The sequence below is a fragment of the Physella acuta genome, unplaced genomic scaffold (genome assembly GCF_028476545.2).
Source record: "Physella acuta isolate Inbredline_101_S28 unplaced genomic scaffold, ASM2847654v3 ptg001004l, whole genome shotgun sequence".
Classification (NCBI taxonomy): Eukaryota; Metazoa; Mollusca; class Gastropoda; family Physidae; genus Physella; species Physella acuta.
The window spans coordinates 44,080-62,130 of NW_026732521.1; the positions used below are offsets into that span (position 1 = coordinate 44,080).

Below are 18,051 nucleotides of genomic sequence, written 5' to 3' on the forward strand. Positions count from 1 at the left end.
AGAAGTATATTTTGATATATTTGTCTCAAATATTATAGATAAATGAATAATAAACCTAAATCAATAACTAAATATATCAAAATAGGCAATAAATTAACTTTTAACAGCAGTGTTTGTGAGCAGTATTTCCTATATAAACAGCAGCCATTTGTAAAATAGAGTTGCCTTCCCTTGAATCGTGCGCTATAAGTTAACAAAGAAAGAACTTAAACAAGATGGCTGCTATAGTAAATGAGCATGGTTGCATCTGTTGGAAACATCGCTAGTCTTCATTTATTATTGAAAAGTTTTAATTCAATTGTTTGAAAACAGGTACATAAATGAAACAAGGAAACATTTTTGTATTTTTCGAAACATAAATCCTCCTCAAAATGTGAAATAATTATTAAAATTTAAGGAGTCACCTGTTTTTCACATTACTATTTGCGGGCGATTTTACGTACCTAAAACGATAGATTACCCTGGAATATTACATAGATCTAGATTATACATTTTTTTGTAAATCTGCTTTAGGACCTGCTTACAACTCAACGTGTACGCTACATCATTTGGTAAAGAAAAACACATCTTTGGTCGTAGTGCTACACACAAACTCTAGCTGCATGATGATGTAGATTAGCCATACCCACTTATTCATATTCTATATAATAATAGCAGCCATCAACTATTATTTAACTCTAGGTTTATCGTTATGCTGTGGCGTAGCGAGGTCGGGTGTCACCCGGTGCAGCACTTAATGGTGTCACCCCCAGAGGCATATGACCCTTCCCGGGGACACATTTTTCGATTTGCACCCCCCTCCCCTCAAACTTTCAATTTGCACAAACCCCCTCAAACTTTTCGATTTTAACACCTCTTAAAAGACTACTTAACACTCGAATTAATCACTTAATTAAATGGAATTAACAATTTTCTATATATATATTTTGCTATTTTTTGCCTTGGTGTCACCCCCCTAAATGGTGTCACCCGGTGCGGTCCACACCCCCCCCCCCCCTCTGTCGTTATGTTTACGGTTTAACAAATTGCTATGTTCTAAGTCCCAGACTTGAGAACCTTACTATTCCAGATAGTAGGTTACCAATAAGTCCACAAAAGCCCCTACTATATAGGTTTTGGAAGAATTATCTGAAGAGGCTCTTATACTATGCCCACACATTTCTAGGTACAACAGCCAGTCAGCTGGATACAACAGTCTTACAGCTGTCAGCAAGAACCTGTCAACTGTCAGTCAGGTACAACAGCCAATCAGTTGTCATCATACTACTTGTTCTATATTTATGCTTGGCATTTCAATAACAATACTCTCCAAGAGCTCATTAGTTCTCTATAACATAGTTAATTTTGATACCAGTTCATTGTTTTGTCGTACCTTCGCTAAAGCAAATGACAAAAATTTATAAAAAAAAAAAGAAGTCAAAAAAGAAAATTTTAATAAATATTTAATAGGAATTTTAGGAAATTTATAAAAATAAAATGTTTGGTGTACCAAAAAACATACTAAAACATAAAAATAAATAATTAAAAAAAGATAATTTTAATAAATATTTAATAGGAATTTTAGGAAACTTATAAAAATAAAATGTTTGGTGTAAAGTTCTCACACATTAGAAAAAAAACTAATTAACATAAATAGGTAAATCATACAAAGGAAAACAAAAAAATAAACTACACAATAAATGAATGAACATATTTCATATTTGATAGTTGTTATCTTTAATAATTAGTAGCAGTGGTGCAAAAATATTTATATATTTTACTGATTTATTGAAACATTAAATAAATTAATAATTTTTTACCCATTGTTTTGTAAAGAATTATAAATATTATAGGTGGATTCATGTAATACCATGTTAAGACCAAGATTTCACTCTCTCACTCATTGCTAGACAACAACCAAAACTTTTCCTAGTGGCTATCAACACAAATAGACATTCTTTTTTTCACTCACTATGGAGTGTATAGTGTACAGACCTCACTTTACCAAGAAACACTAAAAATACAGTCAAGAGTGAACAATAAACAGGTTTTTATAACTAAAGCACACCAGCATAGTGTAACACACCTGTCATACATTGTAACTAAGTAAAATTAAGGTATCCAATCAAAAAGATATTTTAATCTATTTACAAATCCAGGAAATTTTTTTATTAATTAATTAGATATGTGTTGGCTAATTATTATGCTGATTAGTGTACTTTTCTTTAATGCCCATTCAAATGAAAACCCTGGCTGTATTCATATAGAGAAAAAAAAAAACTGAAGTTAATTTTCTACTATAAATAGGGTAAGTAATTTCTTAATGTCAGGAAAAACTTGGAGTTTCTAACACCTTAAAAATTAATTGGAATTAGTAAATATATCAGAACGCATTTTCTTTTTAGTATAATACATTTTCAGGACTATGCATGTACGTTAAACAGTTTAAGTTGTATATCACAGAAGAGTTAAGCTGATATATTCATTCTCTACCTCATCTAAATTTATTTTCACTCTTACACACACTGATGATTGGAAGAACATTTTAAGGCACTTGAAATATAAGCAATTAAGCAATTAGTGGTCTTTACACTACAGGGCTTAAAAGTACTGTAGTCAGTAAGATCTCATTTGAAATATGTACTGAAAAATCTGTACTTTGTGGCAAAACTTGGATTTTTGTTTTATTGAAACAATAACTTGTACTTTTGATTAATTAACTGAGTGGCAATGTGTTGAGAATTATTATTTAAGCTATTTATCTAGTGGAAGAAAGAAAAGAAAAAAATCAGATTATTAATATCATACAACTGAGGTTAGCTTATTACATTAAAAATAAGAATTGAATTTATTACAAAACAAATGCTTGAGACAGTATACAAATTAAAAAAAAAAGCTAATAATTTGGTTTAGTTTTCTAATTAAAGAAAGAGATACATTTTCTGTTTATTTCATGACAACTAAACACATTCTGTTTATTTCTTAACAACTAAACACTTTCCGGTTACTCCATAACAACCAGGTGGTTGATTCACTCCATAGCAACCAGGTGACTGACTGAGGTTCTCACAAGTCAGCTATGACGATGGCGTCGACCACATCACCTTTCTGTATGTGGGTGAGGGCGCTGGTTCTGGCGGGCAGCACCATCAACACACTGGCCGTGCTCATGCTGAGCAGTCTGGAGCTGATCTGGTTGCCTGTGGTGTGGGCCGTGGGGGTCACATCCCCCGCAGGCCAGGTCAGGGACGCCCTGTGGTATTCAGGTCGGGGGTCGAGAATCAGGTCCCTGTCCACCTGAAGGAGTAGTAGTGGGTACAATTGTTAAAGTTAAACATTCAATTACAACTCATTTAAAGCAGTCATAGGGGTTGGCGTGGTCGAGTCAGGAAAGCTCATGGGAAAGCTAAACCCGAAAAGTCTCGAGTTCAAACCCTAGGCAGATGAGGCTCGTTAGCTGGGGACAGCCGCTCTTATAGGGGAGACTACTCAAAACCAACAACTGCTGCCTTGTAGTTTGCTCTAAGTTGGACAAAGGCTATGGAAGCAAATCCAAAAAGAAAAGCAGGCCGAAATCAGAGTCAATGGCCTCAATGGCACACAACCAGTTAACACATATAGGGCCTACTTAATTGTGTAGGAGGGAATCTCTTCCAATGCTAAAATTAAGAAAGCAGAATAAGAAAAGCAGTCGTATTGATGGCAGTCAGACAACAAAATAGTATTTTATTCAACTGTTACAGGCTAAAGACTAATTTAAAACTAATTCATATCACCACTATTGATACCAGTATGCCGGTAAAAATTGATATTACTGTTACAGGCTTAAGACTAATTTATAAATAATTATTGATGAATATCTACCTATAAAATAGTATTTAATAACAATGCCCTCTCACAACTGTTTAAAAATCTATGGGGGAAAATGTAGAGCGTTCATTTGTTTAAATTTAATTTATATGATTTTAAGTTTCACAACTAAAATATTACACTCAGTAATGATCCATGTAGCTTAATATAGAGTCTGTAGCAAAAAATGTTCATAATAATAATATGGGACATTTTTTTTTTTAAAGTTGCTACACTTTACACATGGCTGAGGTAGGTTTATATGTATATAAATATATCAAATTTGGGAAATAAGACTCAACCATAATAGATACCAATGTTTTCTGATAATGTCTAAATTTACAAATTTATATTTAAATGTAATGATTTAATATTTAGAGATTAAAATATAAAGGTTATGTTTATATATTTATGAAGTGATAAAATAATCTATATATATAATTCTCCTCTTCGAGCCGTTAGAAAACAAGCTGCAAACGCTCTCCCTACCTTCCCACCCCTACATGGTTTTAGTGAGCTGTGTTCACTCTAAATGTTTACAAGCAGAGCCAACGATTTTAAACGTAGGGGGGGGGGGAGGAAGGGGGGGAGGGGGGGAAGGAAGGGGGGGGGGGGTTATGGTCCTTAACGAGCTACTTATAGTGTTTTAAAGAAATATTTTCAGTGTCAGCGTTGGTACTGTCGAATTCACAAATTATGAATTATTGAAAATTAGAAACAACTAAATAGCGGCGTATGTTATGCCGCGGGCCGGCTCGTTAGAAATAAATATGTAAAAAAAAGTGCTTTAGTTAATTGAAGACTAACAGGGAGACAACCTTCTAGCAGCTACTGACCTTGACTTTGATAACAGTCCTCTGTGGATTGGGGCAGCCAGACATCTTCCTTATGGCAGGTATGAGGTACAGGTTGCTAGTGACAATGGCAGAGACAGGGTTGCCAGGTAAACCAAAGAACAACTTCTTCCTCCCTCTGTGTACCAATGTGGCAAATGTGGTTGGTTTCCTGGAAGAAATGAAAGTAAAATGCATATTACTTTCTCTTTTAAATTTAATCACTGAACCCTTTTTTTTTGGAGATATAGTAATTTTTTCTTAATCAAATTGCTTCTACTGGGGCTTAATGAATTAATCCACAGGTTTCCAAACTTTTAAAAATGGCAGCCCCTTTATATAAAAGCAAAGAGAGCCCCATCAAAATGTAAACAAATATTTTTGTTTGGGTTAGTCTACAAGCTGGATGGGGATCACAACCCACAGATTGAAAACCTTTGAATAAAACTAAAGGTAAAAAAAATAGGCTAGCTCTTCCTCCATATTTGTTTTTTTTTTAAAAACAAAATAAAATCTGTTTTATTTTCACTTTAACCAATGGTATAGGTTGTGGCTGTGAGTCATACAATGAAGCAAAAACACTTTTCTTTTGTTAGTTAATGGTATATGGTGTTCTTTGCTGGAGTATTGCCCTTTAACTGTTCATATTTATTAACAATGTATATGTCTATATAAATTGATGAACTGATTATTTATATATTTTTAGTACACTTTATAAACTATTTGACACACCGTACACACTATTTGATGTACTGTACACACTATTTGACTGGCTGTACAATCTATTTGACCTTCTGTACAAACTATTTGACCTTCTGTACAAACTATTTGACCCTCTGTACAAACTATTTGACCTTCTGTACATACTATTTGACCTTCTGTACAAACTATTTGACCTGCTATACAATCTATTTGACTTGCTATACAATCTATTTGCCCTGGTGTACAACCTATTTGCCCTGGTGTACAACCTATTTGCCCTGGTGTACAAACTATTTGCCCTGGTGTACAAACTATTTGACTTTCTGTACAAACTGACCTTCTGTACAAACTATTTGACCTGCTGTATAAAAATTGCCCCTTACCATAAATTTATATTGGAGAAAGCAGATAGCCCTTTAAAGAATGTAAATATCTAAAAATAACCTATTAATTTACCCAGATGCCAAGTAGCCATCTCTAGTTTTTTTTTTCTATTTTAAGAAGAGAGAGAAACTATAAACATCTCTCTCACCCTGCCTCCTTGTATTTTCTTTCTTCATCACTGGCTCTCCACGAAGTTTCATCCCATAATTTTTTTTTTCTATCCTTCCAAATCAAGGCCAAACATGTGTTTACTTTTAGCCACTCCATGGTTAACTCTAATGTTAGCCATAAGCTTTTGCTTTGAATCTACCACACCAATGGTCACTTCTTTCACCCCTCATAAAAGAACCCCCCCCCCCCCCCACTAAAACAAGCACTAAGTACTGGTTGCCCATTAAACATGTTTATCATACACTCATGCATTTTAAACATAATTTAAATTTTTTTTTAAGGTTTTTTTTTTTTTTCGGACTTTGATCAAACTTGAAAAGAACCGCCTACATAAAAAGAGTTTAAAAAAAAAAACAACCCAGGGTCAACGGGCACACCTGTGGTGGATAGCGAATGTGGTTTCAGAAGACTGAAACAGGAGGAGGAGGTTTTAAAAGCTTTTTTCCGGGCAATTACTGGGGGAGACACTGAGCAAGCCCAACGTCTCAACCAGCGGCCCGGCATTGAGCATAAGCCCTAATGGAGATAAATTGACACAGGATTTGACTGGCCGGGGGCTAATCATTTCTACTTGTACCCTCAAGGGCGGGTGCGGGATAACAGGGTATTCTTTTCACCAAAAGCTCCGATCTCTGGAAACCAACTCTTTGAGCAACAATAAAAAAAAATTAACATACTAAGCTTTTTTTTTTCTGTGCCTTATTTTTATACATGCGAAGAATAAGATAATTTATAAAGTGCCTAAAAAATCTACTCTTTAAGCAAAAAAAAAATACTCTTTAAGCAAAAAAAAAAAAAAAAAAAAAAAATTGCAGAAGTTTTTTCTTCTCTCTACTTTGTTTTCTACAAGCTAAGAATAAAGAGCCCCCCACCCATTATAAAAAAAAAGTCCGACATAGTGATATCGTTCACCAGAAAATTGGCTACAACTTCCAATACGAGCTGTATTAGCAGCTAGTGTTACCCTCATATCTCTGTAACCGTTTTAATAGTTTTACAAGTTTCACAAAACGAATGAAGACGGTAATTTTGTGTGTGTGCGCTGCGCATGTTTGGCAGCCCTTCAACAATGAGTACGGCCGTGCTTTTGACCAAGGGAGGTCAAGACGCGCTGCTTTTCGATTGCGATCTGCTAAAAAAAAATTATTTGTGCTTTCTCCATCTCTGCTCTAAAAAAAAAAACGAATGAAAAAAAAAGCCAGACTATCGGCATAATGTGGTCGCACATTTGATAAATAACCGTTTTCCTCGAGAATATGTCTACGTCTTTTTCTATGAGAACTTGGCCAACTGTAAATTTAAAAAAAAAAAAATTATCCACAACCTGATTTTGAATGTTATCATTTGCGAATACTGTAAAGCTCTTAAAATTATCGGTGGGCGAAAAATATATACACAAACAGTGCCTTATTTAAAATATTTTTAAAAAAATTTAAAACAAAGTATCAGTTAAAGTTAATTAACAGTTGCCAATATGTCTAGTCGATAATTGTTTATATTTATGTAGTCTATGTAAGACGGGGTGTGGTTGCCAAAAGCGTTGTGAGGGGAGTACTTGGGTGATAAGTTAACATTAGAACTGATTAAAGAAAAACGGAAATACACGGGCGATAAGTTAACATTAGAACTGATTTTTAAAAAAACGAACATACTGTGACAAAGGGTATCCTCAATACGATCAGGGTTTCGTGATAAAGAAAATACATTTTAAAATATAGCGAAATGAATACGCTCTCAGTTCAATGATTTTAGAATACATGCACAAGTACAGTGACTGCTACAAAGTTATCTTAACACTGATGTACCGAAAACTTCAAAATCCAATTAGATTAGAATACTACTAATCATGTAAAAAAAAAAAAAAAACTCGTTGCAGCTGAGATGTGATTCTAAAAGCATTGTATGAACTACCAAAAAAAAATGTATGAGCTACCCATGCATGGGAACATCAGATCTGTAGTTCACATGACTGGGTATTTAAACACTCACCTGTGTTGTGGAAGGTTAACCAACTGTTGTTAAAGCGATCGAACTCTTCTCAAATACAGCGCCCCTGATGTTTTAACACTGACTCGGCTTTCTAAACGATTAAGTACAGCAAACTAACGCAGGGAATATGTCGTCGCGCGGTTTATAGCTATGATATATGATTCAAATGGGACTGTGTGGCCTAAGCGGTAGAACGCTAGGCTGCAAACATGAAAGTCTCGAGTTCGAATCCGTACGTCCACCCAGCTCTAACTCATGTTAGGGAAAGTAAAGGTGGCTGGATAAACTCTACTTCATCTGCCCAATGGATCGCTAGAACACAAGGTCTAAAACGGATTCCTCACTTAACTACGATACGAGTTACGGCTGTGGGAGAGGTTTGACCTTCACTAGTAAGCTAGTACGAGGTTTCTCTGTGAGGGTTCTACTACCAGACTCAGTCATTCCACCTCACCTCGGGACTAACGATAAAATGACGTGACAAAACGCTTAGTATTCGCCACTTCAGGTTTTTATTTAACGACTAGGCTCACCAATTCAATACACAATTAGAATGACACAGCCCAAACATTAAACATAACGCGATGTCCACACTTTAACGTTGCCTATTCCGTCATGAAATACCCGCCCACGAAAACCGTACAGCTTAACTTTTCATAGTCATATGTGAATCACGTGTTGACCTGCTGATTTAGTTGGCTATAGATCACTGAAAATTTATAAACTTAAGTCAACTTCAAAATATATTAAAATTACTTTAAAAAAAAAATCATTACTCTAAACATATAGTCTGATAACAATCTGGATGGGGGTGTGTTATTGGGTAGCAAAATAGGGGTCGGTGTCGTCGAGTCGGTAAAGCTCATGGTTGCCGAAAAGTCTCGAGTTCGAACCCTCGGGGAGATGAGGCTCGTTATCTGGGGGACAGCCACTCTTCTAGGAGAGACAACTCCAAAATTAAACAACTGCTGCCTTGTAGTTTGTTCTTGATTGGACAAAGGCTATGGAAGCAGATAAAAAAAAGAGCAGGCTGAAATCGCAGTCAATGGCCTCAATGGCGCATAACTAGTTGACACGTACACTTAATTGTGCTGGAGGGGATTACCTTCCAACACTAAAATTAAAGAACGAAGAAGAAGAAAGAAGGTAGCTAAAGGTCGATTACCTACATCCACAAAAAGTGGCTGGCTAAGACTTGAAATATGAACATCTGTCTATTTATGCACGGCCTACGCACGAATGTGCTGACCTAATTAGAAATTCGCTCAGAAGTTCCATAATTGGCTGTGCGTGAGGCCAGCACCTATTATACAGGGTCGAGGAGACGGAGGTGCGGGATCGATTCCAGCTCGCGCCAACTTTATAAAAGGTATGAAGGGAGTTGACCCGGATCAAAATATTTGACCTATATCAAGGAAGAGTTGACAGTTGACCTATATCAAGAAGGGGTTTGAACCGTATCAAGAGGGTTTTGACCTGGATCAAGAAGAAGGGGTTCGACTAGTATCAAAACGGGGTTGCCTGTTATCAATAAGGGGTTGACACGTGACTGGGAGAGTTAATCTGTATCAAGAAAAATGAATCTATGCCTAGAACAGTTGACCCATGAAAGAAATTCATATGGCGAGATGAAGCATCCAAGTATTTGTAAGCAGAGATGATCCATGACTAAACTCCTTGATGATATTTCTACTTCTAGACTGAACGATGACACAAGTGCTACTTTGAGATGCCTGCTCATGACCCCTAAACGTCATCATACGTCACGTACAGAACAACCTCATATAGGATCTCATAAATCATGTAAAGTTAATCAGCAACCTCACTATTTTAAGGTACCAACAGAACAATTTTTTTCAATACTTGGCGATAGTCACAGTGCATAAATGTCGAATTTCTCTTCTTCTCGCTTTGGTTTGTTTTGAAAAGCCGCCGTTCTATTTTTATTCAAATCAATCAGGAACAGCGTGAAATATTTATCGGAAAATCCCCCAGCCACCGTCCAAGACGTCAGTAAAAAGACAACGTAGGGACTTTTCCAGCCGCTCATTATACAAGTGGGGTTGGGGGGACAAGGGTGATATTTTTTATTAGATTCACAAATAGCACAAAGACAAAGAATGTAGCGTTGGACAGTGTCCACAAACCAATCTGGGCTACAGCTACATAAAACGTTGTTGACGATTCAACAACCACCACCCCTCCACGACGCCAAAAAATAATAATAATAATAATAATTTTATTTTCTCTCATTTTTTTTTTCTAAAGTGCTAAATGTTCAGGCTGAAGAGATTATATTAACCTAGTCTGAACTAGCACCATGACAGCTATAAAACACGACGTCACCCGCGCTATTTTTAATACAACCGTATGAGTGGCATAAACATTGATTAACGCGGGACGACTTGCGCGGACGTGCAAGAAGTTGAGGAGTTAAAAAAAAAAAACTCGCCCAACTGGCTCTAATAATCGTATCATTGAGATACAGAAAACACACAAGCCGAGTAGGCCCGGGGACGGAAATAGCGATTAAAAAGTTGGATGTGAGGAGAAGAATAAAGCAAGTGAGAAGGATTATTAAAAACCTGATGGCGGTGGAAAGTATATGGCCTAACAAGACGACGACATCGATCTTAACCCACGTGACTGAGGCGTGGAAATGTCGCAGCCGTTTTCTGTACTCAGCGAGGCAACGGGCGCATCCTCTAAGAAAAGGTGGTGAAAAAGTGGGTGGGGGAGGGGGAGGGAGGGAGACATTTCGTAGGTGAGATTTTGCTGCGAAACTTCGGATTAGTTATTATCGGTTTTGGTTTTAAGTCTATTAATTTTGTCCGCGTTATATTAGTTTCCTTCGTTGCTTAGGACTTCACCCCCTCACCTTGCCTGGGTGCGTAAAAAAAAATCTTCAGAAAGATAATAGCCATGTCAAATGCCCAGTGATTATTTTTATTACTTGGTATTTCTCTTTTTTTTAACAAAATGAAAAATAAACCGGGAGTGATCTCCCCTAAACTTTCTCGAATATTCTTATATAAAATAACAGGGGATGGGAACTCGGGCTATAGACATGATTTTTAATCCATTTTAAATACTTAAAGTTTTAAAAATAGAATAAAATCTTGTAGACAAATTAATTGCACACCAAGTGAACGCGAAATAAAAAAGCGCATAATAGTGCGCAATATTATTATTACTTTTAAAATTTACATTAGTTTTTTGAGAAATCGGAAGTAGCGTAAAGTACTACTTCCAGTCAACGGAAATGACTCAAAATTTAATAGAAGGTAGAGAATTAGATCTTTTACTTACGTATGAAATTTCATTTATCTATCTGAAATAGTACTCAAGTTATAGGCTTTTGAAAAATTCAAAATAGAAAAAGTACCACTTCCGGTTATCGGAAATCGCTCAAAAGTTGATACGGATCTACGATTTTGATAAAATACTTATATATGAAATTTCATCAACCTAGCTGTAACGGTACTCAAGTTATCGTGTTTACACACGGACACACACACACACACACACACACACAGACACACAGACAAGATTGCAAAATTATGTTTTTCCGTATCAGTGAGATGCAAAACGTCGAGATTTGCAAAAATCTCGATTTTTTTTTTTTTTGCACGATTACAAGACTTTCTCTATACTTCGTATATACGAGAAAGTAAAAAAAGGATGTGCATTTTTAGTATTTTTATGTGTCTGGAATGAACTGATGGGGTAAACCAGATTTATAAGCCGATAAGGAAATAGTTTCCGTTAGGTTCACTATACATGTACATATATGTATATGTATGTGTATGTATAATTATATATATATATATATATATATATATATATATATATATATATATATATATATATATATATATATATATGTATATATATATATCTATATATCTATATATAATCTGTACTTTACGGTCTATGGATGAGGGGTTGTAGTCCTCAAAGACTATATATATCCTATACAACCCCCTTAGGGATCCGCCCCTGAAACGTTAGCAGAGCAGCTAAATGTCGCCGATGCTGTTTGCCGTACCACCACCACCACCACCACCACACCCGTTCCACAAGCGTCAACTTCGGCCCACACAGTCGTCAGCAGCATAACGTCTAGATAAGATTCATAACACAAGATGATAGAAATATAATTACGTCACCTAAAATCGTTTATAGCGGATGTTTTATGTTCTAGAACAACACTATTCTGGAGTCTATTCCGTCCAATTAGCTTGCTGATGGCTGGGTACTTTTATAACTGTTCATGATTAGATGAATTATTCCGGGTATTTGTCGATGTAGTTTTTTTGTGTGTTAGATTCTAGTAAACAGGCGTGTATAACGTTAGAAGCTGTTTTGACTCTAGAACCCAGAGCGTCTGTAACCTAGTCTCGAAAACAAAGGGGAAGGGGAAATCTGTGAGCCACTAAGAAAACCTGTGGGCCACATAAAGAAAATAATTCGTGGGCCAAAGAAAATAACGGTGGGCCCCTTCAAGAAAATAATTCGTGGGCCAAAGAAAATAACGGTGGGCCCCTTCAAGAAAATAATTCGTGGGCCAAAGAAAATAACGGTGGGCAACTTAAAAAATAAACCGGGAGTGATCTCCCCTAAACTTTCTCGAATATTTCTATATAACTTGAAATATAGACATGATTTTTAATTACTTAAACTTTTAAAAATATAATAGAATCTCATAGAAAAAAGAATTGCGCACCAAGCGAACGCCAAAACAAAATGTGCATAATAGTGCGCAATATTATTAGTACTTTATAAATTTTCATGCGTTTTTTGAGAAATCGAAAATAGCGTAAATTAGTACTTCCGGTCAACGGAAATTACTCATAATTTGACAGAAGGCAGAAGATTAGATCTTTTACTTACATGTGAAATTTCATTTATCTATCTGAAATAGTACTCAAGTTATAGGCTTTTGAAAAATTCAAAGTAGAAAAAGTACCACTTCCGGTTATCGGAAATCGCTCAAAAGTTGATCAGGATCTACGATTTTGATGAAATATTTTTATATATGAAATTTCATCAACCTAGCTGTAACGGTACTCAAGTTATCGTGTTTACACACAGACAGACAGACACACAGACATACGGACAAGATTGCAAAATTATGTTTTTCCGTATCAGTGAGGTGTAAAACGTCGAGATTTGTAAAAATCTCGATTTTTTTTTTTTTGCACGATTACAAGACTTTCTCTATACGAGAAAGTAAAAACGTGTGGGAGAAAATCAACATCGTCTTTTGAACATTACATCACTCATTTTAATGAGCGCACAGATTTCAGCAGCAATTTTTATGACTATTTCACCCTTTGTGTTGAGCGTAGACTTCCTATTAAGGCATCTAATAAACAGGCAAAGTTCACGTGAGTTAAGCATAAACTTTAATCCATAATACATGACTTGGGTATGCAATGAGTAGACAAAACCAGTGGCGTAGCGAGGTCGGGTGTCACCCGGTGCGGCACTTAATGGTATCACCCCCCTCCCCCCAAAGGCGTAGCGACCCTTCCCGGGGACAAACTTTCAAATTTTCGATTTGCACCCCCCCCCCCCTCAAATTTTCTATTTAATTTTAGTGTTGGAAGGAATCCGCTCCAACACAATTAAGTATACGTGTAAACTGGTTATGCGCCATTGAGGCCATTTGACTCCGATTTCAGCCTGCTTTTCTTTTTTGGATTTGTTTCCATAGCCTTTGTCCAACCAAGAACAAGTTACAAGAGACCTTTTAGCCACCATGAGCTTTACCGACTCGACCATGCCGACCCCTAAATTTCACATAAATATAGGCTTTTGATAAGGTAAGTAGCCAATGTTCATAAGCTTCCTTGTGTGCTCCATTTATTACGAAATCGTTAGAGAAAACTTGCACGACATATGCCATACTACATAGTTTGAAAAACATAAGTGTATATATTATACAGTGGGTGGCGTGGGGGTTCTGTATCTAAACAAATATAAAAACCGAGTCATGAGAAATCTAAGAGTCCGTGGAGTGGGTTGGTGGGTCAGATGATGTGTCATTTCCCGGGTGTCACTGCATGGTTCTAAAAATAGTTAGGGTGAGGGCGACACAATCAAGTGCCACGAAGTCTATAGCGCCTCGACCAGTCTGGGAGTTGTAATATGGCAGAGAAACGTGAGAAAAAGTTAAGTATCCCAGCAGCCTTGTAAGACAGCGTCACCGTAACTGAGAGCTGCAGATCTTAAAGTTTTTTTTTTCTGTTTCAACATCACCAGAGTTGAGTGCTGTATACTTGCCAAGTTAGCATCTATTAAAATATTATTAGCGTAAGCAGCCAATTTATAAAAAAAAAATTAAAAATTCTTAAGCTTTTCTTACTTTAATACAGAATTTTACACCTTCCATTAAAAAAATTAATTGACCCCCCCCCCCTATTAATTGCATATTGCCAGCGTGTCAAATTAGTCGTTGACTAGGCACATTAGGAAAACTCCATTTTCTTCCACAGATTTGCCAGAAAACATTCTTTTTGTTACTTAACCGATATGACAAAATTCTACCTGCCTTGACTGACAAGACAAAATCTACCGGCCTTGACTGACAAAATCTACCGGCCTTGACTGACAAGACAAAATCTACCGGCCTTGACTGACAAAATCTACCGGCCTTTACTGACAAGACAAAATCTACCGGCCTTGACTGACAAGACAAAATCTACCGGCCTTGACTGACAAAATCTACCGGCCTTGACTGACAAAATCTACCGGCCTTGACTGACAAAATCTGCCGGCCTTGACTGACAAGACAAAATCTACCGACCTTGACTGACAATATAAAATCTACCGGCCTTGACTGACAAGACAAAATCTACCGGCCTTGACTGACAAGACAAAATCTACCGGCCTTGACTGACAAGACAAAATCTACCGGCCTTGACTGACAAGACAAAATCTACCAGCCTTGACTGACAAGACAAAATCTACCGGCCTTGACTGACAAAATCTACCGGCCTTGACTGACAAGAGAAAATCTACCGGCATTGAATCGCCCATCAGAGTAATTGTTATACATTTTTTGACAGTATGAATTAATCATCATCCAAATAGCGTTTAATTAAAAGGATAAAAGTTCATTATTTACTGTACCTAACAGTTTGGGTTGGGATATTGTATGATGTTTGTGTTGGTAAACTGTATGGCTGGGTGGGGAGGCTTTATGCTTGACTGAATGGCTGGGTGGGGGGCTTTATGCTTGACTGAATGGCTGGGTGGGGGGGGGGGGCTGTGTGACTGCGTTGGGAGACAGAATGCTTGACTGTATGGTTGGTGGGGAGACTGTGTGCTTGACTGTATGGCTGGGTGGGGAGAATGAATGCTTGACTGTATGGTTGGTGGGGAGACTGTGTGCTTGACTGTATGGCTGGGTGGGGGGGGGGGGGGCTGTGTGACTGCGTTGGGAGACAGAATGCTTGACTGTATGGTTGGTGGGGAGACTGTGTGCTTGACTGTATGGCTGGGTGGGGAGACTGAATGCTTGACTGTATGGTTGGTGGGGAGACTGTGTGACTGCGTGGGGAGACTGTGTGCTTGACTGTATGGCTGGGTGGGGAGACTGTGTGCTTGACTGTATGGCTGGGTGGGGAGACTGAATGCTTGACTGTATGGCTGGGTGGGGAGGCTGCGTGACTGCGTGGGGAGACTGTGTGCTTGACTGTATGGTTGGTGGGAAGATTGTATGAATGGGTGTGGAGATTGTATGGCTAGAAGGGGTGTGTGTATGGTTAGTTGGGTGGGGAGACTGTGGCTTGGTAGGGGAGATTGAATGGTTTAGTGAGGAGATGGTATGATTAGGTAGGCGGATTGTATGGTTGGGTGGGAAGACTGTATGGGTGGATGAGATTGTGCTGGTTGGGAAGCTGTACGGCTGGGTGGGAATCATACGAAAGCTGGTTTAGCTTGAGCCGTGAGAGTGCCCCAAAGAGTTCATGCAGGATAATTGGCTCCAAGTGTTGGGGGGGGGGGATCCTGCAGTGGCCCGGTGGGTTCACCGAGTGAGGCGCACACGATGCTGGTTCTAAAACAGCGTGGGCGTTGTCTGGCTTACATATAATTAGGTATCTACACTAGACGGTGGAGGGGTCGGTGGGGGTGGGGGGGGGGGGGGTGGGGTGGGGTGGGGGTAGCTCAAAGGTGTTTGTGGCGTTCAGGAAGGACATGGAAGGTAGGGTGTTGAATGGATGAGTACAGGTCTGTGAGCGAAAACACGAGGTGAGTAACGCCCCGCCTAACCAACTTAAACAGGGCTTCTCAAAACATCAGGGTAGAAAACTCTAGAACAGGGCTTCTCAAAACATCAGGGTAGGGATCACTAGAAGAGGGCTTCTCAAAACATCAGGATAGAGATCACTAAAACAGGGCTTCTCAAAACATCATGATAGGGATCACTACAACAGGGCTTCTCAAAACATCAGGATAGGGATCACTAAAACAGGGCACCTAGAAAACATATCAGGATAGAGATCAATAGAAAAGGGCTTCTCAAAACATCAGGATAGAGATCACTAAAACAGGGCTTCTCAAAACATCAGGATAGAGATCACTAAAACAGGGCTTCTCAAAACATCAGGATAGGGATCACTAAAACAGGGCTTCTCAAAACATCAGGATAGAGATCAATAGAAAAGGGCTTCAAAAAACATTTCAGTGTAGGGACTCTATATGTGAAAAAAGTACGAGAGGTGTACGTCCCACCTAGCCCACTAAAACAGGGTTATTTCGTCTTCGTTCTTAATTGTAATGTTGGACGGGATTTCCTCCAATACAATTATTACATGTCAACTTGTTAAACGCCATATAGACGACCATTGACTTGTATTTCAGCCTGCTTTTCTTTTTTGGATTTGCTTCCATAGCCTTTGTCCAACCAAGAACAAACTACAAGGCAGCAGTTGTTTGATTTTGGAGTTGTCTCTCCTAGATGGGTTGCTGTTAACAGCTATCGAACCTCATCTGTCTGAGGGTTCGAACTCGTGACTTTTCAGTTTAGCAACCATGAGCTTTATTCGGGTGGGGAGGCTCATACAAGTCTACTAAAAATATTGCATTGAGACCACTAGAAATTAGTTCAGACTAGCGACCCCATTTTAAGCAGTCAGATATATTGGTCACTCCGGGATCTACAAGATTAATGAAATCGTTCACTGGAATTTGAAATATTTCTTTACTGCATGACACCATTGGAGAATCGCACCATTACTCCAGAGGGTTACAAAATCATAACGTTTTAGGGTTAACTGTAAATTTAAATGTAGCTACCATTTGCCATCGAGATAGTAAATAAAGCCAACTCAAGTGCCTAGCTTTCTCCTCTCTCGTGACGTCATGGCGGAAAAGAAAAGGACGTGAAAGGTGGTTTGTGTGGGGATGTCTGTCGTAAGTGGGGGGGGGGGGGGGAGGACGGGTGAGGTGGTTTGTGTAGGGATGTCTGTCGTAAGTGGGGGGGGGGGGGGGAGGACGGGTGAGGTGGTTTGTGTAGGGATGTCTGTCGTAAGTGTGGGGGGGGGGGGAGGACGTGAAAGGTGGTTTGTGTGGGGATGTCTGTCGTAAGTGGGGGGGGGGGGGGACGGGTGAGGTGGTTTGTGTAGGGATGTCTGTCGTAAGTGGGGGGGGGGGGAGGACGGGTGAGGTGGTTTGTGTAGGGATGTCTGTCGTAAGTGGGGGGGGGGGGAGGACGGGTGAGGTGGTTTGTGTAGGGATGTCTGTCGTAAGTGGGGGGGGGGGAAGGACGGGTGAGGTGGTTTGTGTAGGGATGTCTTTCGTAAGTGGGGGGGGGGGGGAGGACGGGTGAGGTGGTTTGTGTAGGGATGTCTGTCGTAAGTGGGGGGGGGGGAGGACGGGTGAGGTGGTTTGTGTAGGGATGTCTGTCGTAAGTGTGGGGGGGGGGGGGAGGACGTGAAAGGTGGTTTGTGTGGGGATGTCTGTCGTAAGTGGGGGGGGGGAGGACGGGTGAGGTGGTTTGTGTAGGGATGTCTGTCGTAAGTGGGGGGGGGGGGAGGACGGGTGAGGTGGTTTGTGTAGGGATGTCTGTCGTAAGTGGGGGGGGGGGAGGACGGGTGAGGTGGTTTGTGTAGGGATGTCTGTCGTAAGTGGGGGG

General features: G+C 38.9%; 1 protein-coding gene across 1 annotated transcript in view; it reads right to left on the reverse strand.

The window, feature by feature from the left end:
* Positions 1–1,495: 1,495 nt before the first annotated feature.
* The window catches only part of LOC131954480 (gephyrin-like), an 89,062-nt gene continuing 72,506 nt past the window's right edge, over positions 1,496–18,051 (reverse strand). The window contains exons 16-17 of the mRNA XM_059318198.1: positions 4,665–4,833; positions 1,496–3,276 (exon numbers count right to left, since the gene is read on the reverse strand). Of these exons, the coding sequence (XP_059174181.1) occupies positions 3,046–3,276; positions 4,665–4,833 (400 nt within the window). The 3' untranslated portion in view covers positions 1,496–3,045. The remainder of the gene's footprint in view (positions 3,277–4,664; positions 4,834–18,051) is intronic.